The following is a 12,927-nucleotide window of genomic DNA, read 5'->3' as shown; positions in this document are numbered from 1 at the left end:
AAACCACATCATCATTTCAATAAATGGGGAGGAAAAAGCATTTGAAAAAAATTCAATGCCCATCCATAATAAGAACTCTATGCAAACAAAGAAACAGGGAGGACAGAGGTCACCAGTGAAAACCTACCACTATCATTCTTTAAGATGAAATACTTACTGTTACTGTACCCTACAAATCCAGATGAAGACAAGGATATCACCTCTCATCTTTTCTACTAGGCAGTACAATAAGAAAATGAAATGAAATGAAAGAAATAGATTGGAAAGGAAGCAGTGAAGCTGTTTTACTTACAGACAACATAATCATGTGCATATAAAATACCTAAGAAATTTACTAAATGTGCATATAAAATACCTAAAAAAGTTACTATACTACTTAAGTTATACTCTGTCCTAACAGCAAAAAATTTGAAATTAAATACAAAATACAATTCTAAAACCATCTCAGAACATAAAATACTTAGAATAAATCTAACAAAACTCTAAGACCAATATACTAAAAACTATATATTACTCCAAAAAATCAAAGAAAATCTAAATAAATATAGAAACATACCATGCTCATGGATTAGAAGCCTCAATGTTGTCAGGATCTTGATTCACAAAACACTGATCTATACATTCAATACTATTCACTATACATTCAATAGCATCGTAGTGAAAATACCAACATGCTTTTCTGTACAAACTGACAAGCTGAATCTAAAATTTATACAGAAATGGAAAAGAACCTAGTGTAGGTTCTTTTAATCTTAAAAAAAAAAAAAGTTAGAAGACTCATACCTTCTGACTTTGAGCTTTCTACACAGCTACAATTATCAGATAGTATGGTTTTCCTGTAAGGCTTAAACAAGACAGATGGAATACAATATAGTATTATCCAGAGATAAACCCATACACATAAACTCCAATGATTTTCATCTAAGGTATCAAGTCAATTCAATAGGGAAAATGAAATCTTAAAACAAATGGTGCTAGAACAACTAGATAAACTACTATGTGTTTTCCTACTCCAAACAACTAGTTTGATTCCGATATTATCTACCCTGGATACAGCATCAGATCCCATAGGTTAATTAAAGGCTCAGTCTCACTACACTACTCCCACTTCAGATACCAATCACAAGTTCAGGTTGTTACCTATGCTTCTGGACTGCCTAGCTTTATAAGTCAGAGGTTTCCATGACCTCGGCCTTCAGGTTTGATTAATTTGCTAGAGTGGCTCACAGAACTCAGAGAAACATTTACTTATGTTTATTAGTTTATCATAAAGGGTATTAGAAAGGATACAGATAAATAGCCAGATGAAGAGATACAAAGAGAAAGGTCCAAAAGGCCCTCAGTGTAGAAGCTTCTGTCCTCAGGGAGCTAGGTTTGCACAACCCATCAGGATATAGATACACTCACCAACCCAGAAGTTCATCAAGAGTTTTCACAGAGCTTAATCTGCACCCCACCCTCCTTCCCCTTCCCAGAGGTCAGTGGGTGGGGCTAAAAGTTCTAACCCTCTAAACAGCGATCTTTCTGATGACAGTCCCATCCTGAGATTATCCAGGGACCCCACCCTAATTCATCTTACTAACAGGAACTCAGGTGTGCACAAAAAGGGGCTCCACATGAGTTACAAAAGCTACTCCTATCATCAGGAAATTCCAAGGGTCTTAGGAGCTTTGCACCAGGACCCAGGAACAAAAAACAAATGTATTTGCTATTATACCAAAACTATGAAAAAATATAAACCCTTATCTCACTTCCCACAGAAAATTTAAATCTAGATGGGCAAGCCAAAGCTATAAAGCTTTGAGAAAAAATACATAAGAATATCTTTATAACCTTGGGGTAGATAGGCAAGGATTTCTTAGAGAGGACACAAAAAGCATTCAGCAAGAAAAAAAATTTTTTTGATAAATCAGATTTCATGAAAATTTAAAACATCAATTAATCAAAAGGCAATCCACAGACTGGTTAAAATATTCCCAATACATTTATCTGACAATGGACTCACAGCAAGAATATATTAAAACTCTTGCAACTCAAGTACAAGAAGAAAAATGAACCAATAAAAAAAAATGAGTAAAAGACTTGAATAGACACTTCATAAAGGAAGATACAGTGTGATATCTAATATGCAATAGTAAGAAGATACTATTTTATACCCGCTAGTGAAGAAACTGACAACAGCAATAGTGACAAGATGTGAAGCAACTAAAACTCTAATGAACCTTGTATAAGTATTTATAGCAGCATTACTCATATTAGCTAAAAATTGGAGTCTACCCAAATGTCCATCAACAGAAGAACAAACAGTATTTGATTATATTCATGTGATGGAATACTACTCAATAATAAAAAGTACTCAACTACTGATACAGGCAACAAGAGGATGATGTTCAAAAGCATTAGGCTAAGAGAAAGAAACCAGATTAAAAAAGGCTATACAGTCTGTAGAGTTCCATTTATATGAAGTATAAGAACAAAACAGAACTCATTTATGATACTACAAATCAGAACTGTGATGGCTTATGAATGGGGGAGTGAACAGAAGGAAGCCCAAGGAAATGTTGTAGGGGGATGGAAATGTTCTCTACCTTGACTGAAGTGTGGTTATACAGGTATATACATTTATCAAAAATTATTGAACCATACATGTAAGATCTCTGCATCCCATAGTATATATAACTTTAACTCAATAAAATATAAGAGACGGGGGGGAAATACTGAACTTTCAGTTCAAATGGCAGACTGACCACAAGTATTTATCTTGCCCCCCAAAAACACCAACTAGGAAGAGACATGACTTCTGGAACACTAGTATTCTATTTATTATGTACTGAAAAATTATATAGGTATTTTCACTTAGGGATAATCCATCTATCTGTACACTTATGATTTGTACACTCTTCTATGTATATATTACATTCAATTTTTTTCATCAGCCAATGAATTAGGCAGCCTCCACAATCAACTGCTGCACAGAGCATCTACCCAGCTAGTAAATTTTCACAAGGGGTGTTAAACTTTGAAAAACTGATCTAATTTTTAAAGCAAAACAAAAAAACAAAAACAAACACTCCTTAATTAGCAGCTGACATGATCAATACAGGTCACAGGGTAGTCCCAAATATTAGGTTTTCAGCTCCAATTAAAATGAGCAAATGATAATGGGAACTTTTCAAAAGACTGCAAGATAAATATGTAGTCTAATATCCTAATATCCTAATATTTTACCTAATATCTTAGAGGTCCTAGGGAATACCTAGAGCATTCCAAGAAAATAAGTAAAGGAGCCATTTTGTCACTCCATCTTCCATCCTGATATTTTGTAGCAAGTTTGCTAAAAATGTACTTTCAGCACTTATCAGAGTAAACCGACTTTTATATGATTTATGTGTCAGAGAGCCAATTCTCCAAATCTCCACTAGCTCCTCGGCCAGACTATCAAATTCCATGAATAATTTTTAAGCCTGGCATCTGATGAATGTTGAGAAGAACATGAATAATGTCAGATGACTAAAGTGATGAGAGTATAGTTGAATTCAGAAATCAAAAATGTATATATTGCCAGCAACTAACACAATTATTCTATACTCTCTGACAGTAATCAGCAGTACATAAAAGAGGCTGGGTTATAGAGGGATATTGACTGAGAATATGAAATGGAATCCTGTCCCTCCTCTCTTTCCCAATTCCTCACAGAATGAAAAAAAAAAAACAATATATTCTGGTTCTTTCAGACTTTTGATCATTCACTTCTAGTCTAATAAAAGTTTTCTTCATTTATAAAAGCAGTTACTAAACTGCTAAGTTTGAATTTTAGGTGCAAATTTTTTTGCAGCCTAATTAACTTGTACTGTCAGGTTTACTCTTGCTTCTCCCAAAGGACATCCCCTCTGTTCCTCTCCAGAAGGTATGTGCACACGGGTCTCTCTCTTCCACGTTCAGTGGTTCCTCTGCAGAGATGTTTTCACCACCTGTTGCAATCTGAGGTTTAAATGGAACTTAATACTCAAAAAGGACACTTAAAGGCAGGATCCTGCATCCCTCAGAGGGGAGCACAAACACTGTGACTCATCACTGACTTGGGTCTCTAAGTCTCTGATCACTGTGGAAAGCAGAAGTATTTCCATCTTCTTGTGGCCATCCATAAGGCTTAGGAGAAAATCTGAATTATTTCCTATTGAGAATTACAACACTAACAGAGGAGGGGAAAAATGAGTACTGAAAATATTCTGATGACAAAATCAGAATTTCCTTTCAGTGTTTCTCAATTTCTATTGATTCTAACTTTAAACATAAACTGAATAAAGACTGTTTTAGAATTTCCTTAAAAAAAAGAGAGAGAGACTGGTTAATTCACACAAATAAAGGATAAAGATCAAGGTCACAAAGGAATTGATAAAGAAGGGGTATTGTTGGGAATATAACTGAAATAGCCAATTACAGGATCTGAGTATAAAAGGGAAGGAAATGCAGCTGAGAGACTTGAATGCACAAGTAGGAGGATTCTGGGACCGGAGATCAAAGAGCACATTTATGAAAACTCAACCACAGAAGGAAGACAAGATGTGATAATGAAAAAAGAAGAGTTTCAGAGTCCAAGACATATTTCATCTATCAACTCTTACAAATAGAAATGAATACAGAAATATCTATGATTGAAATTATCAACCTATGGCATGATGCCTGACCCAAAGTGAAATCTAAATATATCAGGGTAATTGCTGTAAATGGTGGAGAAATTCCAAATTACTTATGGTACTTACACCTAGAACATAATTAATTGTAAATTCACAGCTACCAGAAAAAAATTAAAATTATTTCTATAAATAACATATAGCCCATCTGATATTTTTAGATTATCCAATCAACTGTTCTCTTCCTTAAGGATAAATTTAAGTTGATTGGACAGATATTATATACATAAATATAGAGCCAGACGTACTCAAAATAAAACAAAATTTCATTTTGGTCTTAAGCAATTTTAAAATGAGCGTGATTTATGTAATTTTTTTTCTATATCCAAGAACTTCTATACTGCCCTTATAATTCAGTATTGGCCATAATGAGATTAACCATAAATTTAAAGAAGTCAGATTACTTATCAAATAGATTTCTTTGTCTCAAAACAGACTCAACAAGGCAAAAGAACAATGTAAAATAAGATGTTAGGATTTTCCCTACTCTTAAGCAATAGGGAAGATTAAATCACAGACCAGTGAAATTAGTCTTTGCACCACAGAAGTCATTATATATTCAGTCTATCAGCTGGATTCTTTTTTTTTCCTATCAGCTGGATTCTTCTGCAAAACATCTCAAACCTGACCACAAATTTTAACAACTCTCCAATCAGCAAATGCATTAACCACAGTGTGCCAATAATAAAATGATACTCAATGTAATTTTCTTACCTGCCTCAATAGTTTCTCAATAGCTGACATTACCATAAGGCCTCTCCAAACAACTGGTGCAGTCTCTTCAACCAGGAAGCCCATAGACATACTACAACAGTAAACCAAAAATGCAACTAATTTACACACATTAATCAATATTATTCTGGAAAGTAGCATAAAAAAAGTAACATATACTTACCAAGCAATACCATAATTCAAAAGAGGCCTCATTAGATTGCCTGAAATTTAAAAAACAAAAAAACCCTGTCTTTTAGAATATATAAACGTAATGACTTATTTTCTTATCAAAAAGTGTCAAATTAACCCAAAAAAGTATCAAATTAGAAATACAAATGGCTACTCATTCTGCTGCTCTTTAACGTTCAACTGATTCCACCTAAATCTGCAATAGTTTAAACATTATACCGAGCATACAACCAATACTTCCAATAGATGCACATCTATAAACAGCTGGAATACAGTTTTATTAGGAAACAAACCACCTGGGGTGTTTGGGCAGTTCAGTCAGTTAACCATCTACCTTTGGCTAGGGACATGATCCCAGGGTCCTGGATCAAGCCCCATGTCAAGCTCCCTGTTAAGCAGGAAGCCTGTTTCTCCCCTGCCACTCCCCCTCACCACCCATGTTCTCTCCATCTCCCTCTCTCTCAAATAAATAAAATCTTTTTAAAAAATAAAAGAAAGGGGCACCTGGGTGGCTCAGTGGGTTAAAGCCTCTGCCTTCGGCTCAGGTCATGATCCCAGGGTCCTGGGATCAAGCCCCACATCAGGCTCTCTGCTCAGCAGGGAGCCTGCTTCCCTTCCCCTCTCTCTCTGCCCACCTCTCGGCCTACTTGTGATCTCTGCCTGTCAAATAAATAAATAAAATCTTTAAAAAAATTTTTAAAAAAAGAAAAAAAAACAATCCATGTATAATTTTTAAGTGTCTGTAAAAAATAGTAAGTAAAAAGTAAAGTAAGTCTGTAAAAAATAGTAAGTAATTTTATCCACCAATTTTATTCATATATAGATACATAAATTACATTCTTACGTTTATGTAGCATGCGTTTACAAGACAAGTACACAAATATACACACATGCATCTAATAAGTTCTCCATATTTCTTTTTTCCTTACTTGAAGAATTTGTAAAGTATAAAAAATCCAAGAGTAGAAAAACTCTACTTTGTATCTCAACATAATAAAAGCAGTATATGAAAAACCCACAGCAAACATCATACTTAATGGTAAAAGACTAAAGTTTTTCCTCTAAGATCAGGAACAAGACAAGGATGCCCACTTCTGCCACTTTTATGCAATATAATTCTGGAAGAGCCAGAGCAATTAGATAAGAAAAAGAAATAAACAGCATCCAAATTGGAAAGGAAGAAGTCAAGTTTTCTCTTTTCACAGATTATATGATCTTATATATAGAAAACCCTTAAGATTCCACAAAAAAACTACTAGAGCTAATAAATGAACTCAGCAAAATAGCAGGATACAAAATTAACACATAAAATCCATTGCATTTCTAGACACGAACAATAAATAATCTGAAAACAAAATTATGAAAACATTCCCATTTATAACAGCATCAAAAAGAATTAAATACTTCGGAATTAGCGTCACCAAGAAGTGAAAGACTTGTACATGAAAATCTCAAAACATTGCTGAAAAAATCAAAGAAGACATAAATAAAAGGAAACACATATCATGTTCATTGACTGGAAGACATAATATTGTCAATATTGTCCAAAGCAATCTGCTGGTGCAATGCAACCTTATCAAAATTCCAATGACATTTTTTGCAGAAATAAAAAATTCCATCCAAAAATTCATATGGAATCTGAAGGGATCCCAAATAAGCAAATCAACCAAGAAAAAAAAAGAACAAAGCTGGAGCATTCATACCTCCTGATTTCAAAATTTATTACAAAGCTACAGAAGTAAATCAGTGAGATATTGGCATAAAGACCGACAAACAGATCAAGGGAAAAGAAGAGAGAGCCTAGAAATAAAACCATCATATATACAGTCAAATGGTTTTTATGGGAAGCCAAGATCATTCAAGGCGTAAAGAACAGTCTTTTCAACAATTGGTGCTGAGAAAACTGGATATCCACATGCAAAAGAATGAAGTTAGACCCTTACATATATAAAAATTAAGTCAAACTGAGAGCTAAAACTGTAAGACTTTTAGAAAAAAACAGTAAAAGCCTCATATCTTTGGATTTAGCAATGTTTTCTTGGGTATGACATCAAAAGCACAGGCAACAAAAGTAATAGACAAACTGGACTTAATGAAGAAAAATTTTTATTTAAAGATTTTATTTATATATTTATTTGTCAGAATGAGAGAGAGAGAAAAAGCACAAGCAGGAGGAGCGGAAAACAGAGGGAGGAACCCGATGCAGCACTTGATCCCAGCACTCTGGAATCATGACCCAAGACAAAGGCAGACATTTAACCAACTGAGCCACCACGGCATCCCTGGACTTAATGAAAATTGTTAAATGTTGTGCATCAAAGACAATATCAACAAGTAAAAAAGCAGGGCACAAAATGAGAGAAAACATCTATAAATCATATATCTTGCAAGGAATTCATATCCAGAACATATTAAATCTCAAAACTCAACAATGACAGTAAAAAACAAAAACTAATTTGAAAACCAGCAAAGGAAGCGAAGAGACATTTCTTCAAGAAAGATATACAAATGGCCAAAAAGCACATGGAAAAATGTTCAACATCACTGATCACTGGGGAAATGTGTATCAAAATTAAAATAAGATACCACCTCATACCTATTAGGATGGCTACCATCTGGGGAAAAAAAAAACCCACAAACAAAAACAGAAAATAACAAATATTGGTAAGAATATGGAGAAATCTGAAGAAGACTTATACACTATCGGTAGGAATGTAAAATGGTATAGCTGCTATGGAAAATAATAGGGTGGTTCCTCAAAAAATTAAAGATAAATTACCACATGATCCAGGAATTCCACTTCTTGGTACACACCCAAAAGAGATGAAAGGAGTGTCTCAGGGTCTCAAAGAGGTATTTGTCCACTCATGTTCATAGCAGCATTATTCACAATAATTATTCACATTCCACAATATGGAAGCAACCCAAGTGTCCACTGACAGATAAATGGATAAAGCCAAGTGTCTCTCTCTCTCTCTCTCTCTCTCACACACACACACACAGTGGAATATTATTCAGTCTTTAAAAAGGAAGGAAATTCTGACATATGCTACAACATGGATGAACTATGAGGACATTATGCTAGGTGACACAAAAAGAGAAAAACTGTATGATTCTCATCGGATGAAGTACTTAAAGTAGTGAAAATCATACAGACAAAAAGGAGAATGGCTGTTGCCAGGGGCACAGAGAGGTGTGTTACTGTTTGAAGGATATAAAGTTTCAGTTTTACAAGACAAAAAGAGCAATGGAGATGAATGGTGGTGATAGTTGCACATGTTATGAATGTATTTAATACCACTGAACTATATACTTAAAAGTGGTTTAGATGGTAAATTTTATGGTATGTGTATTTTACCATAATAAAAAAAAATTTTTAGGGGCACCTGGGTGGCTCAGTGGGTTGGGCCTCTGCCTTCAGCTTGGGTCATGATCCCAGGGTCCTGGGATTGAGTCCCACATCGGTCTCTCTGCTCAGCAGGGAGCCTGCTTCCCCCTCTCTCTCTGCCTGCCTCTCTGCCTACTTGTGATCTCTCTCTCTGTGTCAAATAAATAAACAAAAACCTTTTAAAAAATAAATAAATAAATAAAATAAAAATTAAAAAAATTTTAAATTCTACTTTGTAATCTGAGACAAATTACATTAATCTCAAGGGGAAAACAATCTACTGATTATGCCCAAATTTAAAAAAATACATTTTACATAATCAACTAACAAGTATATAAACTACAAAGTAGTTTAGATTACTGTAAAATATAGTTTCTTTTATCAAACTATCTGTGCAGCCACATTCCCATATATAATGGAACATTACTCAGCCATCAAAAAGAAGGAAATCCTGCCATTTGCAACAATGTGGATGGAGCTACAGTGTACTACACTAAGCAAAATAAGTCGGTCAGAGAAAGACAAATGCCATATGATTTCACTCATATCTGGAATTTAAGAAACAAAACAGATGAACATAGGGAAGGGAAGGAAAAATAAACTAAGATGAAAACAGAGAGGGAGGCAAACCATAAAAGACTCTTAACTGTAGGAAACAAACTGAGGGTTGCTAGAGGGGAGGTGAGTGGAAGAATGGGGTAATAAGCTGATGGGCATTAAGGAGGGCACTCGATATGATGAGCACTGGGTGTTACATACAACTGATGAACCACTAAAATTCTACCCCTGAAACTAGTAATACAGTATATTAAATTACAGTAAATTGATTACGATTCATTAATCTGTGAACCTTATTTAAAGTTTCAAAGTTTTCAGTTATTTCATAAAATACTATAGGATATAGTTCTTATTCATGAACACAGGCACACTTTTCATGCACTCATCCTCTCAATATAATTATATCACCATTTTTATTAGATAATCACATAAAGGTTATTAACAGCTGAGTAATAATAGCACACAACATGATTATTTTTCCTTTGTCTCCCTAAATTGGTGGTAGGGAGATCTTTGTGGTGCATTTATGTGTGTCCTTCATTTTCTATGTATTTCCTAGTAATTTGTTCCTAAACTATCTTCCAGTTGTGTATCAAATATATTCATCAAATGCACTAGGCATTCATGTTCCTTATCTTGAAAAACCCTCTGAACTTTTTTTTTTTTTTTAAGATTTGAGTTATGTATTTGACAGAGATAGAGTGAAAGCACAAGTAGGCAGGGTGGCAGGCAGAGGGAGAGGGAGAAGCAGGCTCTCTACTGAGCAGGAAGCCCAATACGCAGTTCGATCCCAGGACCCCCGGCATCATGACCTGTGCCAAAGGCAGCTGCTTAACCAACTGAGCCACCCAGGTGCCCCTCTGCTGAACTCATTAGAGTGTCTTTAGAAAAACAGAAGCTTACTTTTTAAATATATGTTTTATATATTTTGATATTTTTCAACGTGCGTGTGTGTGTGCGTGTTTTTTAAAGTAATCTCTATACCCAATGTAGAGCAGAGAGATTTACAACCCCACAGATCAAGAGTCACCATGCTCTATTGACTGAGCCAGCCAGGCACCCACACAAGTTTTATTTTTATGTAATCAAATAAATTAACTTTTTCCTTTATGGTTTATCCTTTTTCTTACTGAAGAAAGCCTTCCCTAATATATTGTCATTGAGATATTCTCTTATATTGTCTTCTAAACCCTTTATAGTTTTACATTTCATATGTAAGTCCTTAAACCATCTGTAATTAATTCTGTGTAGCATGTAAGAATCCATTTTCTTTTCTTTCCATGTGGATAATAAACTGTCCTACCATCAATAATCTGCAATGCCAGCTTTGTCATAAGTCAGGTTTCTATATATGTGTAAGTCTGTTTCTGGGCTCTCTATTCATGCAGTTCCACTAATTTGTCTATTCTCAAGCCAAAACCAAAGAGGATGTGTGCCACACCTTTACAGTAAGTTCTACTCTGTGGCAGAGTAAATCACCTACCTGGTTCTCTCTCTTCAGGAGTGTCTTACCTATTCACAGCCTTTTGCTCATCTTTATAAATTGTATACTCAACTTGGTCACTTCCCACAAATGGAAGTTTGACTAAATTTGTGAGATTATTAGAAAAAATTGACATCTTTATAAAATTCTGTATTCCTATCCATGAATATCTTGTTTTTCCGCTTATATACATCTCTGAAATCTTTCAATAAAGTTTTAGAATTTTTTCCACATAAAATTTGTATACTTTTTGTTATATTTGTCCCTAGGTGCCCTGTATTTCGTAAGCTATTCATACCTTTTCTGAAATTGTATTTTCTAACTCATTATTGCTAGTATACAGAAATTTAATTTTCTCATATATTATTCTTATATCTAGCCACCCTGTTAAATTCTCTTATCCATTTTCATAATTTAAAGTTTTTTTAATTTTCTATTTTAATAATGATATTTACTACAAATAATTACAGTTTTCTTCTTTTATTCAATTCCCCATTCATGAGTGTTACTGTGTTTGGATTTATTTGCAGATTAGGAGTGCCTATATGATGTTAAATAAAAGCTGTGATACCAGGACTCCTTGTCTCATTCCTAATTTTAAATGAAATGCTTTAACAGTTCACAGTATGATTCTCGCTATGTATTTTTTATAAATCAGGTCAAGTAAAATTCCCTTTTAGTTCTAGTTCAAGAAGATATCAATATAAATGCTTATTCGGATTTATAAAATGCCTTCCCTGCATCTTTCTGAATTATCATATACTTCTCCTTTAATCTACTAAAATGGTAAGTTACATTAACAAATGTTTTTTTTTAATGTTGAACCAAACTTGCTTCCTTGGATTAAACCCAATTTAACTACAATATAGTTATTTTGTAAATGCTAAATGGCTTGCTAATATTTGCTTAAAATTTTTTATATACATTAATTAGAGAGATTGGCCTATAATTTTCCCTTTTCAGAAATTCTTCTATCCTACTAAGGTTTTACTAGCCTCATAAACTAACTTGGGAAGTATTATATATTTTTCTATTCCATTAATTAGTTTGTATATAAAATTGGAATTATTTATTGAATATTGGCTTGCTATGTTCATGGTAAGATTTTTAACTACTGATTCCATTTATTAATGGAATAATACAGATATTCTATTTCTTCCTCAATCTGGTTTAGTTATGTGTATTTTTCTAGAGATTTCCCATCTCAACAAAATTTTCAAATGTATTAGCATAAAGTTGTCCAAACATCTTCTCTATTTGAAACCCATGGTTATACCTATCAAGTCCTTTTTTTTATTTCCAATATATTTATATTGGAATATTTTTATATTTCCAATATAGGTCTTCTCTCCCTTTACTTTTTAATTTTACCTTGCCACTCATTGTCTAACTTATTAGTCTTCAAAAAAAACAATTTTTGTTCTCTTGATTCTTTACTGTATCTTTGTTTTCAAGTTCATTAACTTCTGCTCTTAATCACTTTCTTCCTTCTACTTTCTTTGGATTTATTGCATTGTTCTAACTTCTTAAGTCAAACAGCTCATTTATTTTCAGTCTTTCTTCTTTTTAAATATAAATACTGAAGGCTATCTCTAAATATTATTTTAGCTTTATCCCACAAGTTTTCATTTTCATTATTTCTCCTTTCAACCACAGGTTATTTAGAAATTGTTTTTAATTTCCAAATGCATAGATGTTTTTAGTCATCATTTTGTTATAAACTTCTAAAGTAATTGTGTGGTAGTTAAGGAGGGTAGTCTGAATGATACCAATCTTTGAAATTCAGAAACTTGCTTCATGGCCTATTCCATAATCAATTTTTGTAAATGTTGTAGGTGTGCTTGAAAAGAATATTCTATTTATGGCCATTAGATCAGGCTTGTTTATAGGTAGTTATTCTT

General features: G+C 33.7%; 1 protein-coding gene across 1 annotated transcript in view; it reads right to left on the bottom strand.

The window, feature by feature from the left end:
• The window catches only part of NUBPL (NUBP iron-sulfur cluster assembly factor, mitochondrial), a 200,773-nt gene that overhangs the window by 118,697 nt on the left and 69,149 nt on the right, over positions 1 to 12,927 (bottom strand). Inside the window, exons 5-6 of the mRNA XM_080808849.1 lie at positions 5,590 to 5,629; positions 5,409 to 5,499 (exon numbers count right to left, since the gene is read on the bottom strand). Coding sequence (XP_080664975.1) covers positions 5,409 to 5,499; positions 5,590 to 5,629 — 131 coding nt within the window. The remainder of the gene's footprint in view (positions 1 to 5,408; positions 5,500 to 5,589; positions 5,630 to 12,927) is intronic.

This window comes from Martes martes (assembly GCF_963455335.1).
Source record: "Martes martes genome assembly, chromosome: 7".
Taxonomy (NCBI): Eukaryota; Metazoa; Chordata; class Mammalia; order Carnivora; family Mustelidae; genus Martes; species Martes martes.
This window is presented reverse-complemented; position numbering and strand designations above follow the sequence as displayed.